General features: G+C 46.6%; 1 protein-coding gene across 2 annotated transcripts in view; it reads right to left on the reverse strand.

Moving 5' to 3' along the window:
* The window catches only part of LOC115380705 (cysteine rich transmembrane BMP regulator 1 (chordin-like)), a 36,584-nt gene that overhangs the window by 8,902 nt on the left and 5,399 nt on the right, over window positions 1-22,283 (reverse strand). The window contains exons 2-9 of one of the 2 annotated variants that reach the window (XM_030081878.1): window positions 21,992-22,153; window positions 21,497-21,670; window positions 12,228-12,470; window positions 8,215-8,394; window positions 5,254-5,457; window positions 3,934-4,062; window positions 3,398-3,551; window positions 73-194 (exon numbers count right to left, since the gene is read on the reverse strand). In XM_030081878.1, the coding sequence (XP_029937738.1) occupies window positions 73-194; window positions 3,398-3,551; window positions 3,934-4,062; window positions 5,254-5,457; window positions 8,215-8,394; window positions 12,228-12,470; window positions 21,497-21,670; window positions 21,992-22,153 (1,368 nt within the window). The remainder of the gene's footprint in view (window positions 1-72; window positions 195-3,397; window positions 3,552-3,933; window positions 4,063-5,253; window positions 5,458-8,214; window positions 8,395-12,227; window positions 12,471-21,496; window positions 21,671-21,991; window positions 22,154-22,283) is intronic. The other variant, XM_030081879.1, reaches the window with a different exon arrangement.

Genomic DNA, 22,283 nt, shown 5'->3' on the forward strand with positions numbered 1-22,283 from the left:
GCTGCTGGCTGTGGTGGAGCTGTGGTTGTGTAGCGGGAGGTAATCAGTAATGCTGGCCAGAGGATTTGTTACCTTTACACATGCAGATGGAGCAGCCCTTCCTGTTCTGTCGGTAGCCGTCACTGCAGTGCTTATCGCAGGTGAAGGGGGGACATTTGACACAGCGGCACATCTCACAGCCATGCTTGTTCCTCCTGCAGACACAAAAAAAAACAAAACACATGGTCCACAAACAGATTTCTTACCTAGAATGCATGTCTAAAGGTAAGCGAGGCCATTCTCTCGTGTCTCGAATGTCACATAAACCATTTGAGATTGTACAATAGAGATGTCTCCAAGAGACAGAGAGGTTTGTGGAGCAACATGGTGTTGTGATACAGTGAAATCCAGATGGTCAAGCCTGGTATAATCAACATCTGGACCTGCTTTCCCCTCACTATATTAGCTGCCTTTGAAGAGGGCCACATAAAAGGCCAACACGTGAGATCCCTGTGTTGTGCACATCATACCAACCCGAAGACTCTGGAGGGAGCAATCTAAAGCCAATTCAGATGCTTTCAATTCACCCAATTCCCATCCTTATTGCTCTGAAAGCCTCTGGCTGACATATAAGCAGGGGCCGAATAAGTCTTAATGTAGGCAAGTTGGACTGGAGAGTCCACAGACAGAGAAAGAGAGAGAGAGAGAGAGAGAAAGAGAGAGAGAGAGAGGCTTACCTGCTGATTAAGAATGAGCTCATGGCTGATTTTGTAAATAAAGTAACATTTGAACACAGCATCTGTTAAAAGGTTGAAGAGTGTTCGTCGGAGCAGATGCAGTTATGGATATCGCTTGCCTAAGAAACTGAGTCCATCTGTGAGGGTAACTCAAAAGGATACAAATACGCACACACACACACACACACACAAAACAGCCAAGATGAATTGCATAAGCTGCAAAGGCTAGAAATAGACCCTGACTTCCATTTGGATCCAACTGTGTGTCTAATAAAACATGGGAGAGCAGCAGGTTGATAAATTGTGATGATCCAGATGAAAGAATGACCTGTACCTACTCACCTTGTCTCACTGCAGACTATTTCTCCCTGTCTCATTAAGCCTCTCCCAGATTGCTACTCTCTCTCTCTCTCTCTCTCTCTCTCTCCCTCCAGGTAAGTGATGATGCCTGTTTTATTAAACAGCGGTCCAGTTCGGCTGGAGAAATTACCTTATTAATCTCTGTCTTACATAAAGGAGCCCCCTCTAACCCATGCACAGTGCAATGTCCCACAAAGAGGAGAGAGTACGTCAGGCCTGGCAAACAGAGGGCCTTGTCTGTGCTGAAACAGCAATAACAGCTATTGAGGGAACACGGCGAGGGTGCAGGGGTTGGCCAGTGCCTCACAGTACAAATACAGAGACAGGGAGGGCTGCGACCTCGGAGCAAAGCTTTGTTTAAAGGTGGCGTGTGGAATGCCAAGAAGAGCTGAGGGATGAGGGGGGGGCTCTGGGAGGCACAGGGGGCCCAGCTTTAGGACCATCGCTGGCTAGGTGCTAATTCCAGTGCGCCGAGCCAGGACAGCCAGAAGGATGCCCTGCACGTCCTGTCAGGTCGCACGGATTACTTAGAGCCATTAAAGTGGGCAAACACACTCAGTTGCTTTGTGTCCTACTTCATGTCTCCAACTGTGCCAAATATCTTTGAGAAAATACCTTGAAATTGTTCTGATATTGTAGTGATGATGGTTGGTGCTTCTATAAGATATTTACACACATGAGATTTTGGATAAACAATCATTAGTAATTTGGATGATGACATAGCTGGTAAAGGGACATAATACAAAAGAAGTATCATAAATTGCATCTCTTTGCTGTAATGTAACCTATGAAACCAGGAAAAGACAAGACTTTTGCCATATCATGATATTACAATGTTCAAAATTCCTGATGATATTTAGTTTCATAAAATGATACTGAAATAATTTGTTATATCTCCCTGATATAAAGGCACCTTTAGGCACATAAACTGTTCTGATAGTTTCCTGTTCACATGTTTCAGATGGTCGCCTCTCTTGATCTCCATTGTTAACATTGTTGTTGTTGTCTTTTATGAGGTTTACGCTCATCCTGCTCTGGAGGTCTGCACTTTACGTTTTGGACAGGTGCATCGCAGTACTCGGCCGGAGCCCATGAATGCATCCAGTGTAAACACCAAGGTCCTTTGTGTGTCCTTTGCCTCTTTTTGATGCCTGCATGCAGGGGTCCTGTGCTAGAAGATAGATCTGCATTGTAATGCTGGCCTGGCTCTCGGAGGATTTCAGACTTCTGAGGCCATCTCTAAACAGCTGCTTATGAAGGATGAAGCCCGGACTTCCTGCGCCTCTTTTCCCCACAGGGTGCCTCTCATCCTTTCTCCTCTGTCCTCTCCTCTCCTCTGGCATCGAGCACAGACATATCAGGCCCATCTTGATCCGTGGCTCTGGACAGCATGGTTGAGATACCAGAAGAATCCCAGCTGTACACGTTTCATAAAGGTCTCTTTTGTTCTGATGTGTTTTTGATCGCTGTTTTGAGATGGAAAGATGATTTATGAAACGAGAGTGGCTCTGGGAAGGCGAGCGTCCCGGTACAGAGTACTTCCAGATGTTTTATTGAGTTAAATGGGATTAGGATGCGAGAGAGGTGCAGGGGGCCGAAAGGCCACAGTGGACTGTGCAGTGTATTGCTCAATAACACACACATTCACACACTCAAGTACGCACACAGATTAAGAGATTAAGACTGGCCACCAGGGCAGGCCCTTTCATCTCTGTGGTCAAGCCACTGTCATAATGGCCAACTGTACTTGCACTGGGCATCAACTGAAAATATTAACATTTAACTTCTCTACCTTATGATCCATTAGCCGTAATCATTTATTTACAGGAGTGACTGGAGATCATTTGTTCATGCATTTCATAAAAAAATATTACACAGATACATTAAATGTGCACTATTAAAAATTGCATAGAGTAAATTGAAGTGAGCATCTCTTGGACTCACCTGACAAAAATGTATGAATAAGCACCTAATCTAATGGTGTGTCAGTCCAACAACAGGCACCATGTAGACTCAACCATCAAATTGCATGCTTATTCCAGTTTTTGTTAGTTGAGTCTAAAGTATCCTTGCATTGTGTATCTTCAATGCAGAACAAATTTCTACTTTCTACCCAAAGCCTTCAACATGTAATCAGTCATTGTGAGATGTGGCCCATGCATTGTAACTGTAAGAGTAAAGTGTTTGGTTTCCTCATACATCAGTATGGTACGTCAGTGACAGCCACAGAGGCCTTGAATCCGGCTGAAAACACAGATGACTAATGAGCGGTGCTGGACTGGAGGGGCTGAGCAGCCTATCGGGTCACGGGGTATACTTACACGTATCCGTAGGGGCAGGTCTTAGTACAGGTCAGAGGTCGGCACTTGGGCGTGGGGATGCTGCACTCGCACACCTCGCAGCCAAAATCATCCTTCTCATATCCCATTGGGCATTGCAGGGTGCAGTATTTCTCCAGGTCAGGGCAGGAGTCATCTGAAAGAGCAGTGCGAGAGGTCATCTGAGTGCGGGCACAGCCATCCATCACTGGCATGAGCCGCTGCGAGGCTGCTCACAAGAACATTCCTGTGACCGAAACCCTTGCAAAGGCTGTAGCCATGGACACAAATGAGCTGTGATCAATAGGAATAATGTGGACGCTGATGTCAGAGGCCAGTAGCCACAGTCTCTCGTCATCAGTAAGCAAACAGGCAAATGCAGGATCGTGTGACCGCTGCTGTAACGTGAAACTGCAAGAAACAGCACGCCAGAAGAAATTCGCCACGCTGAGAATGTTACGTAACTCAAACGTCTGCTAGTCCCGAAAAATTTAACCCTTTGGGATGTACATACAGTAAGGTGAGAAAATTATGCTTACTGCTGAGACAATGGCAGAGCAGACATCCGTTCTTGTCATGCTGGAAGCCGTAGGGACAGTCGCTCACTGACAGCGAGCAGTTCTCCAGGGGGGGACACAGCATTGGGCTCACGGTCTCATATGAGGGCTCTGGAGGACAGAGGGTCAGGATTTTGCATGAGCAGCAACAATCAAAGTGTATTAACAAGGTCAAAGAGTAAGACCCAGACTAACGAAAACCATTAGTGAGCACTAAAATGTTTTCAGTGTTCACATTCAGCGCTCACACTTCGGTGCAAGGCAATCTTTGTGACCAATCATGGCTTATGTCACTAGTTATGCACACGCTAAAAGTTTTTTGCACACATTAAAGGCTTTAGTAAATCACAGCCTGAATCTCCTGTAACATAGAAATATGATGCCATCATTATTCAAACTGTTATGATCACTGTTTTTTTACAGGAATTATATGTGTCCTCAGATCCCCTTGGGAATAATACCTCATCTACGCTAGCTGTGCCAGCTGTAATGCTTACCTATTCACACTGCTCTGACCTGGGAGTAAACGGTGATTACAGATAAATGTGGGGCAATTACACTAGGGTGGGTCTCACTGTAAGAGGTATTATACTTCTCTGTCTTATTGTCTTGCATTGTCTCGCATTAAGGAGCTGGATCTGTGTAAAGAGCATGTTTTGGCTCTAGGACTAACAGAAGATAACAGGGTGTCCCCTGGACTGAAGTCAAACTTTGGCACCGTCCAGGCTGTCTCTGAAACCGGGCCAACTTTAATGCAGGGCAACACAGTTTTGGGTTAGCTCAGAACAACACACACACACATATGTGCCTCTCCTTCCAACACACAAACACACAAACAGACCGCAGCTATTCCCGTCAAACGCCTCTTGCCACGTTCGGTGGGAGGAGCAGCCCAACGAGCTGTAACTAATTACGCTCACAAAAAAAGGGATCCACTCCAATTAAGCAGCCTTCTGCGCTAAAAGCGAGCCGCAGCCTCAGAGACACACAGGTGGGTCTCATTTCAGCAGGCGAGGGTAATAAAGGAACACAAAGAACCCTGCAGCTTGAAGAATGCTCTGTGGCCTCCCCTTTAATGAGCCCATGCCGACACGGCCTCTGTAGCAAAGCTGCAGGACCACAGGAGCCTCCCACATTTGGCATGTGGGTTAATGTGCAGCTCAATATAAAGGACAAGGGCCTACACTGTATTTCTGTACAGAATGTTGCATTGATGTTTTAGACGGATACGATTCTTGCATCCTGATGAAGACGGAGACAGACAATCTCTCTCTGCTTCTGTCTCTCTCTCGTTCTCCATACCTTCGCAGAAGGGACAGCACTCTCCGGGGATCTTGACAGGATTCTGGCAGCTCTGTTTGCAGGCCATGGCCGTGCAGTGGGGCTCTCCATCGACACACTGGCAGAAGGTGCAGTCGTCCTCCTTCCACTGCTCCTCGTGGCCTCGCAGCTTGTTGTTCACCCAGCAGCTGGCCTTCGTGCTGTCCATCGACAGCAGCTCCACATCTGACAGGAGGAAGAGACAAGACATACACTGGGTGGGTTAGGGAGAGGAGAGGAGAGGAGAGAAGAGGAGAGGAGAGGAAAAGACGTCGAGGATACCTGCCTTAATCATCATTAATCAGCGAAATCATACAGTCATATCACAGTGTTTATATCCCGATGGCAAGAGCCAGCAGTTTCCATGGTTCCCTGCAAAAGCTGTGACTTACAGAGCAACACTCTCCTGCGTAATCCAAACTGAATCTGTGCTCAGTCAGGTGTATAGTTTGGTTTGCCTACTGCAAATGGAAGCACAGAGCTAGAGTCTAATGCATCTGTATCTGTGGCCGAGTTCACAGGAGACAGAGTGAAAGCAGAGCCAGGGAAGCAGGATAGTTCAGGAGAGAGCAAGCAAGATGGAGAAACTGGCCTGTTACCAAGAGCTACGGAGGGAGCACTGCTGAATTTAGATAGCTAATCTACATTTACAAGTAGGGAAAGGTCTCTGGCACTGCAGCAACACAGAGGGATTTAAGGTTTAAGGAGATGGAAAAGTCTTGGTATATGGCCGTGTCATTTGGAGAGAGGTTTGGTAATTGCAACAACAATGAAATGATGTTTCTTTTTTTTTTCCTGTCCCTACTGTGGCCTGTCATTTCTGGGAAGAGAACCCAACCACACAGATACTGTTTCAGCTATGACCCCCGAGGTCGAAGGCTGGGTCAGAGTTTGATACCGTCGATTTCACTCCAAAGCCAAGAAAACTCATTTAAGAGGACAAAATGCACACAATGAGGTTTGCAGAAATTCGTTTGAAGTCTTTGAAGCAAACTTCATGCTTGCGACAGTTCAAGAGCTGTTCTGGGAAGCCAATCTGCTCGCTTTGACGGGACATACAATGTCTGCACCCAATTCTGGGAACCTGTTTTCATGTCGTCGACATTTGCTATAAACAATTTTAATTGTTTTTGTTTCACCCTTTATTGGTACCAGAAGCAGGGGCCTGCGGATGAGGCAATACAATGCAGGGGAGCTAGAAGGTGGTCTGAGGATGTTTTTCCTGAGTGTGTGTGGGTGTGAAAGAGAGATTTCTACACATTTCTATGTGCTAATCTGTTTGTCGAGGCTGTTTGAATATGTGTCAGAGAGAGAAATGACATGTATATCACACACAGTCATCTTCCCGAGCACACAGGAGAACTATTTGGCCCATCTGACTCCAGCTGAGTTTTGGCTGCTGAGGGTCTTTCCATCTGGCTGTGATTACCTGTACAGGATCTGCTTTTCTCTCTCACTCTGAAGACCAGCTCAGTGTAACAGCAAACCTGCCTATAACCCATATTCTGAAACCTCAATACATTAGCACCAAGGATCCTGTGCAGTGACCCATTTCAGCGTAGAAAAGAAATGCATTCAGGTGAACCTTGCCCGGCCTGACATGATACACTGATGACTATCAGGTTACAGACTCTTCTTAAATAAGTACAATCAGAACCAGGTTAGCCCTTATAAATCTGCCCCCAGCTTAAGAGCATTACCACTGATGTTCTTCTCAGTGAGCCATGCAGTGAGAGCAGCTTTCCATAAGAAAAAAGATGAAAGCATTCCTTACCATCTAAATGCTTGCACATTCCAGGTGTACCTCCAACGCTGACCTACTGTAATCTCCTGCAGCCTCGCTCTTTCCCTCTCTCCCCTTCCCTCTCCTCTCATGCGCCCGATCAATTATGGCCATGCAGGCAGCCAAAGCTGGCTACCACCTCCACCAGGGTTCTGGCGGACTGTAATGTGTTCGCCACATGCGCAGGGACCCCATTTTTTAACGATCCCGTGCATGTATCAAAGTTCCTACCTGCTTTAAAGGGCATGTGTTTTTGTAAGGGGGTCATACAATGCAAAAGGGGGGTCCCTTCCCATTAAGCCAGAGCCAGATATTACAAAGCCAGGCAGAACGCTCTGAAAGAGGGTTTTTATGTTCTAAGTTTCCCCAGTGGAAATGAATCCCTGACTGGCTCTTTAGTGCGCCTCTTGTATGCCAGGTATGTTAACAACTGGATATATGAGGACGCCATTAAGGCAGAGGAGCCATCGGAGGTGAGAGTCAAGGGGAGTGGGGTTTAATATCACTGTTACCTTTCCATTCTGCCAGCTGGCCACATGTGGCTTGTGGTTGGTGCCACCTTGCCAACTGCTTACATCTCAAAAACACCCCCCTATAAGTCATAATCTGCAAAAGCTGATGTACTTTTACCTGAAAGAGACACTGTCAACTTTCATCAGTGACAGCAACATATCAGCTGGTCAGTAGCCTATGTTGGCTCATCACAGATATATTGATACCGGTGTATATATTGGCCAATATGCAGTAAATTTTCAGTATTCAGTAAATATACATGGGATACACTCCAGTCTTCTCACAACCCTGAATAGGATAAGTGAGTATAGAAAATGAATGGCTGGATGGAGAGTTATCATTACATAGCTTGTCCTGGAGACACAGTATCACGGCAGAGTATCACGGCTAAGCAGATGATGGTGCAGATTGTGCATATCCGATTACCATATATGATGATACTATGATATAGGGTGAGTCTGTGTTTTTATGAGTCAAAAAATATCTGTTGGTATTAAAATAAATATATCACCGCAAAAATCCAGTATTGGTCGGCCTCTACAATGTATACAATGTAAAATGATGAATAAGATCAGGATGCATTTAATTTTAATGTATTTAACAGTATACCATTACAGTGGATTGTGCCTGATGGGAAATGAGAGTACCTATGCAGACAGGGCAGCACTCGCCCTCAGGGATGTAGAAGTTTTCACAGTCCAGCTCGGCGCACTCAGCCTTAGAGCAGAAGGAGATTCCTCCCCGGCACTGACACAGCCAGCAGGGGTCCATGCGGTACACCTCCCCCTCCGAAAACTCCTTCCCATTGTGAACGCACTTGGGAGAGACTGCGGACAAGAAGAGGTGGGAGAGGAGGAAACAGGCAGATGCTGTCAAGCTGAAACTGACCACCATGTGGGAAAGATAATGCTTAACACACACTGCAGCTGATGAATGAGGGCACTGTGCTCTGTCAGGTGTCCATCACATTTGGTAGGAATTAACAGCAGAGCGGGCAGTGGTTTTTCCCCATGGCCACATCATATGAGAGTGAGAAAATACAGGTTTCATCCAAAAACTTCAGTCTGGGTCAGAGTGAGATTGCTATTGCTATATACAATCCATTACAAGTTCATAAACAGCCATTTATTATCTGCTATCAACAGATTTGTTATGTATCTGAACCAAATGGTGCTGAACTAAACACTCAGATCTGAGGCTAAGGCTTTAAGGGGGGGTGGAGGGGTTATCAAACAATGAAGCCAAGTCCCTAAAGAGGAATTTCACAGGGATCTATCAAATCTTGAAAAGACGGCTGGCTCTGGCAGCGCGGAGTAAAAGGAAACAGCAGTGGGTCTGTGGCTGTGGCAGAATCTGGGCTCAGCGAGCTGGTGGCAGGGTGGAGGCCTTTCAAAAGCGTTTCAGCACTGAGGCCCTTTCAGTAGCATTCACCTGCTATGAAACAACGATTAACTTAGTGCCGGTCCTTTTGGAAAAGCCAGCCCCGCTCTGGTCTGGTGTGCAGACGGCAGACAGGCCCACTAAAGCCAGCGTAAGTACAGGAAAACCCTCGGCTGTCTGTCTGCAAGTACCAGCCCTCTGAACAATGGCTACTGTGCGGATCATTACAGAGTGATAACAGACCCTCCACTCACTGCACGCTATGTCCTGGTGGTGCCTGAGTGTGTCCAAATGTGTGTGTGTCTGCCATGTACATCTCAGCTGACAAAAAAAATGGAATAAGCAATGTAATCTATCAGAGAGTTGGTTTGACAATGAAAACCATGTAGACTTCAAATTACATGCTTACACTACATGTTTTGTCAGTTCAATCAACCCTCAGGAATTTTGCACAGCACACTTTTAAGTTTAGTCAAACAAAATGACTGCGACCACCTGTGCAAGAGTAATAGCATATTGCAGCATGTCCCATCTCAACTAGATTACTCATTCAAATGAACCACGGCGGTTTGTGTGACTCAACATTATGAGATCTTACCCAACTGCACAGTAACTTCCCATCAAAGACTCCAGCTTGAGGGAAGTGATGCAGTGTGGTGATGTAAGAAAATTAGGGTCTTCAGCCCCACACAGAAGAAGCGAGAAAGCTCTGCTAGTAAAGGTATCGATGCACGCAGATGTGAGGCCAGTGGTTTCTATAAAGGAGAACAGTACGAGCAGCATCTGTACACCATACCTAGGAGTGACTGTGCCCATGACCCCATACCTCCCTACATCCCTGCATCCAGCACTGCACTCTAATACAAAGCAGGTGGGCCAACTGAGTTGAAAGCAAAGCAGGGTTTTTTTGTGTTTTTTTTTTTGCTTATTTTCTTATTCTGTTCCTCTCTCTTGCTCTATTGCTACCATTCTGCCTTGCGTGCAGCACAGCCAAGCAGAGAAAATGCAATAAGCACTTTAGCTGGCCAAAATCAAAAGGCACGGTAACGGTTTTTTAACGGTCGCCGAAAAATAGGAAGTCGCATGAGGGGACGCTCACATGTGATTTCCGCAGTGTTTGTTAAAGGTAATCCCTAAAACAAACTCACAGCACAGAGCCTAAATTCCAGGCATGCTTTGTGATTCTCAGTCTTCTCTAAATTGATGTGAGGACTGGATGTATGGGGATGGATGGGCCATAAAACAGTGACCTTAAGCCTCTCTAGATGATTCATTATGGACTGTCATGATGGCGCTTCTTGTGGGTGACAGGCAAAACAAGCAAAACCACAGTGAAAATAATTGCATGTGGAAGAAGTTTCCCATAGCAGCATAATGATAGCATTTAAAAATCAACTTTACATCCATCGCAGTGGTGCTCTTGACTACATGTGCTGATGATGTAAAAATTTAACTAATAAAATCTACATTTCTGTTTGAATGTCTGTCATTTTCAATAAAATGCATCAGAGCTAAGTGTGCATCGACTCCCTGCTTTCCCATGAGTTACAAAGCCCACTGACCCATTTTCAACTAAACAGCTATTGCACGGTTATGGTAAGATGGGAGACAAACTCATTAAGAGGTATTGGCTTGCTGATCTCAGACTAAATATTGAAACTGAAATATTTGGTTTAGGTAGATTAAAAAACACATTCTCAAACTATTAGAAACCTGTGGAGTGTGATCATTTAGCATTTTGACTTAGAACCAAAAATTAGCCTTTGCTGCTCAAAATCTTAAGGAGCGTGCATGGTTTAGACCCCGGCGCATTGTGTCTTGGCCTGGCTCACGCGGGACACAGTGCAGACTGTTTGCCCGGCTCAAGTGATGATAAACAGTAGACCACCGTTAATTGGGGTCAAACGGAATCATCTGTAATACCAGATGACATCAAGTCAGGACGGTGCTGCCAGCTTTGTCCTGCCACCCAGACCTACTCTATCTCTAGCCAATGCTGGAAAACAGTCTGTCGTCGCTGAAGGCCAAAACACACAGGTCAGGCCTATTGTCACTGCACACAGCACACTGACCCTGACTAAATATCAGCGCTGAGCCAAGCGGCCGATGGAAACAAATTAATCAGTTCAGGCCAGATAAACAGAAACAATAGGGGTGCATGTAAGAGTGTGCTCCATTAGACAATACTCAGGGCTATGACATTTGATAGCGGCTTAGGATGCTTTGGCAGTATTTGCAGGCACTGTGTGAGGGGGTCTCCTGCAGGACGACAGAAGTGACGAGGGGGGTCGGTGCCATGTCTTCAGTGGTGCTTTCTGATGTGGCGCGCAGTCATGCAGGCCTAACGGACGGTAGGGGCAGCACAAAAGGCATCAAGCCCCAGGCCCAAAGAGCAGCAGACACTTGTTATCAAAACACTGATCCCCTGGCCCCCGCGGCTGCCATTCAGCCCCGGCCGGTCTGCCGGACTCGATTACCCTCCCCACTGGCAGACTGGAGCACATAAAAAGCATTCCCATCAATGAACTGTTGAACCTTTTCCCTTTGGACGTGTGACCAGACAGGAACCCTTTGACACTGCACTTCTGTTGAGCAAATTCGTAGCCTAAGCACTTTTCTGGTCACTGGGCTCGTTAAGTCCATTAATTCCGGGACACGGCGCTCATTTATGGATGTGGAGGGGCCAGAATGGGAATTTGTTCTGTTGGTAAAACAGCGAATATTTGCTGGGAGCGCAGAGTAAACAGACCAACAGCACAGGTCCCCTCCCTGCCTGCCCGACTCTTCTGGCTGCCTCCGTGACTGGACAGAGAGTGTTGAAGTTTCTCTGTATGAGATCTGACTGCCTGATGAAAATCTGCTCTCTCTCTCTCTCCCCTCTATGTCCCTCTCTTTCCTCCCTCTCTTTCTCACGAGGTGAAAGCATGGTGTGAGAGCACACTACAGACTAACAATCTCGTTTGCAAAATCCAGTACGGTTAATATCCCCTGAGGCAATCTAATTATTTGCGGATACACCCCTGAAAAAAATGTCTTTGAAGCGTGGTCCTAACACTGGGAGGCAGCGGCCCAGACTGATAAACAGTCCAACTGTAATTACCATCCAATCAGCGACTTTCCTTTTCATCTCCAGACACTTGGCCAGTAGGGAGGACAGCGCTACTTCCGATGAAAATAATTGCGTCCTTGTAGGTGATGAATCTCACACCAACTGCACCACTACTCCCCTCAGCGTGAGACCCACCGGCGGCCTGAGCAGTGTGCGGTTCAGTGCAATTACCTCTCTGGCACTCGAAAACATCACAGCAGTCTCCTGGCCGCCCGGTGGCCTGGCTGAGTGGCACGGCACGCTGTCCGCTGGGACACTGGGGCTTGTGGCAACCACGGAGGTCACAAGTGCACTGTGGTGGTATAGAGGGGCAACAGCCAGCAGGGGGGGTGTAGCTCTTCGTCAGGACTGAGCCCTTGGGGCAGGAGGGTACCGGCAAAACAGGACACGTCACCCCGGCACACCTCAGCTCCTCTGCAACACATACAGGGATGTGAAGTTAAAGTTAAAACACAGAAACACTCAAACTGCATGATGAAAAAAATTGAATTGAATCAGCACAACATTGTCTTCATATACAATATTATGCTTCTGTAAAGGATGGCTGTCCCCGACTGAGGATTTATTTGCTCCACCAAATCCCCTGCTTTCCCACTGATTAACATCTCCCCAGTCCCACCCCTTTTGCCACAACCAGGTGAATGAAACAGAACAGTCACTATGTCAAACGTGGATATGTTTATTTTAGAAGTACTTCAAATACAATTAACATAAAACATAAAAAAAAAAACACACACTTTACACGTTACAGCCCTTAGTTAAGTTAAGCAGCTGTTTCTGTGCTTTCAGAGCTATTGTTGCTCCATTTCTGTTATGTTGTGCATTATGGTGATGCTGCAAAACTGCAGACCCAAAAGACTGGGGGGGAGGTAATCCACCACAACAGCAATATTGATCAACCAAGACCCACCACTCCATACTGATTAATTAACCGGTCAACCAGTAGAGGTCAGCCCTACAATAAAGCATAATGTAAAACCACCTTTAACCTGGTTTTAGCTCCAACAGTGCCCACACTGTTCCCTTGGCAGCCAGAGGAGAGAGAGAGAGAGCAAGAGAGAGCAAGAAAGTGAGCTGATGTTGTGCATGTGTGTGTGTGTGTGTGTGTGTGTGTGTGTGTGTGACTACTGCTACTCGTGTTGCAGCCCAGGAGCCGAGTTCACACAGCCACCCAACACAAACTCTGTTCGCTGTCATCAGATCCCCCGCTTCAGCCTGTGACAGCTTTACAGCATCCTGTCGGAGAAGTGAGAGCGGCGCTCTAGACACGACAAGGCTCTCTGTACATCCTGTCTGTAGGCCTCTGATCCCACCCGGCCCGGCTCGGCTGGCTCACAATCCAAACAGCCCCTCACTGCCTAAAACCAATCATTAATACTAGCCAACCTTCAACAGAGCTTTTCTTCTCCCCTGTTTAGAGTCTCCCCTTCACTTAGCATACCAGGAAGCGTTTGTCTATTCATTTGCCAGAGCCAACATAATAGCTCTGATACCCCTTGTTAGGGAGGAAAGGGGCGCTGGGGGTTCTGGGGATCTGGGCAGGGGGCTCGGGGGGTATATTTTGGAATCTGTTCAGGAAAAGAAAAGTGGAGTGCCGCTCTGTACCGACATTGTACGAGAACAGTAGCTACCATACAAAGCTTGGATTACCCAAACCTTAGGTGTGTGTTTATTTTGGTTCTTGGTGTCACTGTAATATATACAGTGCAGGGAGAGGAGAGGGATTGGGGAGTGCAGACTCATGTCCTGTCCTGTAATTGTCAATAGCTAAGTCATTTTGCAGATTCTCTGCCCGAAAGCACGGCAGGCACACACGCATGCACACACACGCACACATACACACACACACACACACTCAGTAGTACTCCTTTGAAAGATGGGCGGAAGAGAGTGTGGAGGGGCGGCATTAACCAGTGTAGCGATGATGGATGAGAATGGGGAAAATCTGATAATTGCACATCTAGTTGAAATCGTCACCAGGGCATTTACAAGAGGAAACGCCATGAAGCTCGTAAATTACAAAATGCCTTATAAGAGCAAAACTAAGTGGCTTGTGCCTGAGTTCAGAGGAATGCTTCAGAATCTTTGCATGCATATGGTTTTTGAGGACAGGGAATTAAACAGGCTGGGGTTGCGTAATAGTGCTTGGGGTTTTGGTGGTGCTTCCAGAAGCTGAGTTTCGTTGATGGTCTTCCCAGACTGGCGCTCTCTGTCTCTCTCAGTCGGTTGGCTCTGCAGCGCAACACGATTCCCTCAGAGGATGTGCTTCATCCCTGACATTTGAAGAACCGTAAGTGGATGCCACTGAGTTTTGCCACCAGATGGGGAAACTGAAACAGCAGTTTGGAGCCCAGACTCCTGATCCTCAACGATTCTGCTGCGCAAGTCCATGGCTTCCAAGTCAGATACTCTTCTCCATCAAACCTCTATAAGCTTAATACATTTCTCTGACCTGATGCTCTCCTGGCATTTTAATCTTTCGGTTAAGTAGCTGTTTGATGTCTACCTGACCCAGAAAAAATGTGGAGGAGTTATATGACTGAGGGCTAGAGCCATATTTAAGGCAGGGGGTGAAATGTCTGACAGATGAAATTGAGGATGAAGGAAACGTTGGATTTTTCCGCCACTGGATAAATAAAGCAGGAGTGTGAGGTATCTGTACTGTACTGTTTACTCAGCCAACCTGGGAACAGTGCGGGCCGCCACAAAGCTCTCATTGATAAACCTTGTCACTGAATAGTGTCATAGAAAATGGAGGAAAGCCCCTGAATTAAGGGAGGCTACAACCCTTTTAACGGTTTTTGGCCTAATTCCTATGCGGGAGTTAAATAAACTTCAGCTGGAAGTGTTGATTGGCGAATGTTTTACTTCCAATAAAGTCCAACACAGTCCGCTGCTCCTCCGTTGAAGACGGGTTTTGCATATGAAAACCCTGAGCTGTTTAAAGCCATAGAAAATGCCCTCGGACGATCTTGCTCAATGTTGTGCAGTGAATAACACTTTCTGTGTATTGTATGTCTCCCAGAGAAGGCTGATTACTCTTTCAGTTATGATAATGGCTGGGGTTAGAGTGCGCTGGGAAAAGCAGCTGGCAGACATGCTATTGTCATTCAAATGAATAGCATTGTATCCATCAGTGGAAATGGTCCAACTCTTGGAAGTCCAATTAATATCATTTTCGACCAGGCACATTTAGGATCACAATAGGCAGGCAGAGAGGATGGAAAAAAGTCAGCAGTGGATGGATTTTATTCTGTTCTGTTTGTGTTCTATCTCTGAACATAAATGGCTGTAATTAGTGAGTCAGCGGCCACAGGAGCAATCTTGGTATCACAATGGTGGCCATTCTCCAGCTCGCGCAAACACAAACACAAAGGCCTGATTTGGCACGCTTGATAAATTCACTCTGCAGATTAGCCAACATGTGCTCTCGTAAAACAGTCGAGATAGCATAGAACAGCAACCCTTGACCTTACTGTACAACTTGCAGCTACACACAGCGTAAGAAATATGACATACACACACATGCACACCAACACCTGAGGCTGGTCTGGTAGAGGTGGGATACGGAAATTGCTTCATTACCACAGAATGGGCTCTTTTGTAAACAATGCATATTTCTGGCATCTCAGCAGCTCATTGAAGAAAGAAAAACACGGCTTTGTAAATGGCTTTTTCTTCCCTTCAAGCCGGGGCACAAGGAGCGCAGTCTTTCCCCAAACCAGAGCGGCTCGGCCAGGCAGAGGAGGCTGTGTTGACAGCCTGAGTTTACTCATGGAAAAAGTGCACAATGTAAGTTCTGTTCACCGACTGACTTTGGAAGCAAGTCAGTGGAGAACAAAGCTGTCTCAGTCAAGCTGCCCTCCGTGGGTTTCTGGTCCGTCCTCAGGTTTTATAAAGTTGCGCCGCAAAGGGACACATCAGGGCCGTCTCTCACGTAAAGCTGTGGGGGCCTGGCCCCGTGCCCACCAGCAGTTACAGCTGAGAAAGTCAGTATTGTTCACTGTGTGTATCAGTGTGTGCGAGTGAATGTGTGAGGACCACAGAGCAGGTCCGGGAGGGGGTCCAGGCCAAAAGGCACAGACGGGGTCACCAGGAAGAAACCTCCAGTGGGAACTTCACACTACGGCTCGAAGAGTGAGGCAGCCAGGCGTAGGCAGGCAGCCGCCGGCAGCCCTGTGTCCGCTGCCTGCACACCTCGCTCTCTCGCGCTTTGGCTAAATATTTGCAGATGAAAAACGTGATCTTGGTGTCCTAGGCAGCACCTGTGACATGACTGTGTGAAGCTGTGAATGTGTGTACGGGTGAGGTAATGAGAGTGTACCCATGTGCTTTTTATGTGTGTATGCACGTCTCGGTTTGCCCATGCTTTTGTGCATATATTTACCAGCATATTCTGTACTTGTGCATGTATGTATCTGTGCATCTGTGTGCATGTGTATGTGTGTGTACACAGGGCTGTATGTGAGCTCTCCATGGAAACACACCCTTTTCCTTGCTGTCAGATGTCCAATAAGATTAGGCCAATGAAACCGAGTGAGAGGGGCTGATCTTGTATCAGGCTGAAAGGCCTCTCCAACAATGTCCACCAGACAGAGCAACATTATTCTGTAGGCTATTGTCTATGAGCAGATCTGGCACAAAATGCATGGGAATGCAAGTGTGAACACAGCCTGCTCCAGGACACATGAAGCAGGTCAATGTGAAGAAACTGTTAGAGGGGAGTGAAGTAAAATGAAGGCACACTTTGCCTCAGAGGACACCATACCTGAAACACAGCTAAGCTCTCACTGGTAGCAAATGTAGAAAACAAGGCTTTGGGAGCCCTGGGCTATAGACAGCTGTTGAATAGATTGAGGAAAAGGCAGTGGAGTTATGTAAGTATTTTGGCCATAGGGAAGTGTTTCCTTTGAGGCAAAAAAGGAAAAGAAATGGCTGATGATAGGAGCCGTGGGCCTGGCAACGACGGGACCTAGATCGGGCTGCGGTTGTGGTAACTTTGGTTTGCTAATGGCTATGGCTGGGTCTAGAAGCGGAGACTGTGGTTGGCACTACTTTCAGCTCAAGCCGGGGTTTCAGACCTAGGTCTGCTGAATGGGGTTACGGCTGGGGCTGAACTTGCAGGAAAAGGTCTGAGACTTGATTATCATGTGTGTGTTTTGGCTTCTCCTGGCCTAATGCTGGCTGGCCTGGTTAGCGGCTGACCAAGAGGAGTGAGTGGGCTGACAGTGATCCCAACTGGCCTTGCAGGGAAGCTCTTTGTCTCAATTGCCACACAAGCTGTGTTTTGTTTCCTCTTTGAAATCACTGCCCACACATCACAGACACACACACACACACACACACACACGCTGGGCGATGAGCAACTTGCAGGGTACAACAGAGGCCATGGCTTCTGCAGACAACACACAATCACCCAGAGCTGAAATGCCTCACACGCTGCCAGCCAGCGGCGGTCTGGCTCAAACAGTAACAGCCCGGCCACAAAGAGGCTGCAGCCGAGCAGAACTAACAACCCGTTCACAAAGGGAGAGAGGGCCAGGCAGGACTGAGGTGGCATAGGTGGGTCAACAGCCCTGTGGTGGTGAGGACTCTTTGTACCAGGAATGAATCGAAATCAAAATCACAATATGGCCAAGTGCAATATCCTAGTTGCCGAAGCTGCAGTTTTTTTTTTTTTTGTTTTTTTTTTTGATATACCAAAATACCATTATTAAAAAAATAAAAGCAATGGTGCTAAAGAAATTCTCTGGCCTACAAAGATGTAAGAAAACATTCCATCATCATCATCATTTCAAAGGTGTCATCATCAACTGTGAAAACAAAAATGACCAATCCCACTAATATCGCGCATCATATTACAATCACAATATGTGTCCAAAAAATATGTAATATGATTTCATTAATCCCCTTTTTATGCTATACATGCACCTTTAAAGCTCTGTTTGAAGCTTTCAAGATTAATTAAAAGCTCCAACCCCGTGATCTGTGGTCTTTAACAGAACTTTTCCCCCTTGTCAGCATCTCTATTGAAGGGTTTTGCAGCATAAAGTGGTGCCCCGCGATATGAATCACCTTAAAATACACTCGCAAGAACACTTACAAAAACAGAAGAGACACAGAATTTCCTGTCAGACAACTATGACGGGCAAATTCCACCAAAAACAGCCGCTAGGGGCCTTATCATGAATGAAATATGTAAACCATGCTACGGTGTAAAATGACCAAACACCACCCCAGCAAGACCCTGGGGTCTGTACTTGACACAAATACCTCGTCAGAATGGTTGGCCTGGTTTGTGATTTCCTATCTTCCTGTGTCTCCCTCCCCTCCTCCCACTCCTGTACTTATCACATCCTCTTTTCTCCCTGACATCTGGATAATACAGCTCGCCGTGTTTTTTTTTTTTTTTTTCTGACCAAAACACTTGAAGCCTAATTACATCAGCTTCATGTAAACGTATAAGCAAGCATGATCACCAAAGAAACGACAAGGTGATTGAACAGCGACGGAGGTGATGTGGTAGAAGCCTGGAGTCTGTCACAAACAAATCAACAGATCGGCAGAGGGGCTGAACTGAGGAGACCAACGAGTGAGTCGGAGTGAAAGTGAGAAAAGACTTGGAAGGAAAGCCAAGCCAAACCATTACCATGTGTGAGTTTACAAGCCCCAAGCAGAGAACGGGGATGCTATGTTCCAACCAGCTCGTGCAGGAGGCGTCTTCTTCATGGAAAGAAGCACGATCAGTGGGGTTCTCATGTTGTGTCCATGGACGACGATGAGTGGATGAGTGCAGTTTATAAAGGACACTGTCACTGAGCTTGCAAGATCCTAACCACAGAGTCCCAGTCTGGTCATAGAGGAAGTTCCGACTGATAATAGACAAAGGGAAATCTGTGCCTAGACATCTAGACAAACAAGATAATTATCACATACAGACACACGCACAAACACAGATGCAGACACACAGGCTCGGATGCATGCAGGGCATAACGTGTGAGCACACATACGCAAAAGTACGGGCACATCCAAGCACAAACACACGTGTGCGTCTTTCCACATGCACATGTGCGCACACTGTGGCCTCCTGCTCAATGAGAGGCCGTCACAAGGGTGGGTGTGTGGCGCAGTGAGAACTCATAAGCTGCTGAAAAATGTTGTTTACTGTTTTCACTGCCACGAGTTTAGGCTGTCATCCCCTGGGCTCCGGCTTTGAGATGAGGGCGTTACAAAACATGGCAGACAAACAGTATATTTTTCACCGCGACACCAGACTTCAGTGATAGCACGTCGAAACAACATAATGTGCTACGAACGCACTTCCCGTGGGATTTACCCAGCAGTCGCCTAAACACAAACATCCACACAGCCAAGGAACTGTAAATGTTCTGTTATAACCTCGGTGTTTTTTTACAGACTTAATAATCTCAGATATTTTTCCATGGCACGTTGCCAGCCACAGTAAGCTGCAGCACTGCCTCTCCAAAGCGCCATTCTCCATCTGAAACGTCAGCAAATTTCCAAGAGAGGGAGAACCTTGAGAATCAAAGGGGAGCAACATGTGAATTAAAAAAAAAAAAAAAAAAAAAAAAAAAGAAGAACAACAAATCCCACAGCAAATCAGAGGCAAAACTTTCAGCTTTAGTGAGTCACATGCCTTGGACTAGAGTATCATCATATATTAAAGCTGAACAACATTTCTTTTAGGCTTCAGTGAAGTGGTCTGGCTTGCTGGCACCGAGAGGCTCGTTGAGTAATGAAGCAGATGAGATTTGCCCGGCGCGCACACACACACACACACACACACACACACACACACACATACACACAGAGAGGTTCGGTGAGTTCACGCAGAGCCACTCTTTTCAAGCACCGTCCTATTCTGCCAATGTCATTCAGGGAGCAGCCACCACTTCAGGGCCTGTCTGTCTCTCCGACACTTCACAGGCAAAACGGCTAAACTAAACCCACTGCAACACAAACCTCGCGCACTTAGAGGTGTCAATCAAGTGGGCAGCTACACACATACTGGTGTACTCCATCTTTTGTGACACTTTTATTTAAGTAAGTGCCTCAAGCGGGTTAACGTGGTGCCAGGCAGCTTCATAAGCAGGATCATCCCTCACCTCATTCATTGGTTTCTAGCAGAGGGTAAGCGTTCATGCTGCACATTATTCAGTTACACCTTAATTGCTGTGTCCAGGGCGCTGAGATCTCCAACACTTCATGCTTCTACCGAAAGTCCAGGTACCTGTCTCTCTTTTAGTGGAGACATTACTTGTTTTCCTGTCTGTCTCTTCACACTTTCTCTCTTTCACTCCTAATCTCTTTGCTTCTTGAGCTCCTCCTGAATCATCAATCTTCATCTCTCTCTCAATCTGCTCTTTCTCCCTCTCAAGTCTCTCTCTGTCCTCCTCAACTCCCTCTACTCCCCATACGTCGGTGTGGAAAGTGCTGTGCATGACATTATCAGCCCATCTTCTATTCCCCTGTGAGTTTTCACGGGCACTGCTAACTCTGAGGTATTAAAGGAATACACCAATGTTTTGGGCAAAATATCCCTTTTCCAGACTGAGACAAGATGTTCAATACCGTTTTCTCCTTTCTGTGTCCAGCGGTTTAGTTCCCATGGGAAGCATTTTGTGTTAGCAATTTTGTGTTAGTATATAATTTGTTTTTGAAATGCATATCTCAAAAAACAAGAGCTGTTTCAGGAGAAGTTAGATGCTGGGACTGTAACCACTGAACACATTTATCCTTCTGTCTATCGCAGTAACCTACACACCGCTGAACCTATAGGTAGATCTGGCACAAATTCACATCACCCAAAATAAAATTTACATTTTCAATTCCAAGGCGTGTTAGGAACCGAAACTCTGGATGTACAGATGTGAAAATGGTTTCGCACATCATGCCTCAGTCTGGGTTGGAAAATGGGTATTTTGCCCAAAGCATTGGAGTATTCCTTTAAATATCTTTGCACATAAAGATATTTATAACCGCAAAAGCTCCAAAAATACAAGATTCTACACTTTTCATTGGTCCACAGGCCTTTAACCTTTCACAAATAGGCGGCATGCATTTAAATTAATTTTTCATTCGACAGCAACAATATGCTTTCTTTCACACATAATGAGCTGCGACAACACAATATTGGAAAACTGCATTCCACTTACAGGTGTATTATGATGTGAAGGCCAAGATTTTTACAAGCTAAAGTGGTCTGCTGAAGCAGTTTATATCAATGTTTATACAAAGCAGGGAGTCTGAATAGAAAGATAAAATGTCGTTACGTAAATAACTTTGCGGTGGTGCATCTATTTTAGACTCTGATATCAATCCCCGTATCTCCACACTTGGCGAAACAACTTTGCTAAGTAAAGTTACTGCTCAGCCGCTGCTGGCCTGTCGCTTAGAGTTGCAGGTTGTTTGAAGGTTACCTGCGGCCTCCTGGCACTGGCTGCGGTTGATGTAGGAGAAGTGGTGGTGGCAGCTCTGAGACTCACACACACAGCCCTCAGCGGTCAGGTTACACCCAGAGAACATGCAGGCTGGGTTGGACGGTCCCACAAACTTCTCCCTGTGCCTGTCCCGGTGATCGTGCCTCCGACTCTCTGAAAGCCAGCCACGGACACACACAAACGCGCGCGCGCACACACACACACACACACACACACCAGAGTCATCAATGAGTCACAAACAATGGCACCACTCAAGAGTGAGTGGGGCACCACCAGACAAAGGCTGAGCGTGTGTGTCATCACTATGATATGTAACTAGCATTAGTCACCTAAGAGCCGCATCTGTTATGGATTAGCCGCTCTCAATGGATGGCATTATTCCCTCGGTCTCACTTGCAGTCTGCTCACGTATATGTGCATCTGTGCTTGACATGTATGTGCAATCGTACACATGCATGGAAGGAGGGGACTCACCTGCCTTGCTGGCCTTCATGCAGCTCTCTTGGTCTGGGTAGGTGAACGAGCCCAAGCAGGAGTGGCGGGCGTCACACACACACTGACCCCCGGCTCTGTCACAGCCTGTCATCAGGGGGCAGCGCTCGTCCTCCAGACCTGCCTCGGGATGGTCGGGAAGCTCTGTTGTAGACAGGACAGGAGCGCACAGGTCATTAACCCCTTGAACTCTGGTTTCACCTAAAATTTCCATTTAAGTCGCTTCAAAGTCACACTGACACTGATTGAAATATTCAAACCCAAGACACAACTG

This window comes from Myripristis murdjan, chromosome 22 (assembly GCF_902150065.1).
Source record: "Myripristis murdjan chromosome 22, fMyrMur1.1, whole genome shotgun sequence".
Lineage (NCBI taxonomy): Eukaryota > Metazoa > Chordata > Actinopteri > Holocentriformes > Holocentridae > Myripristis > Myripristis murdjan.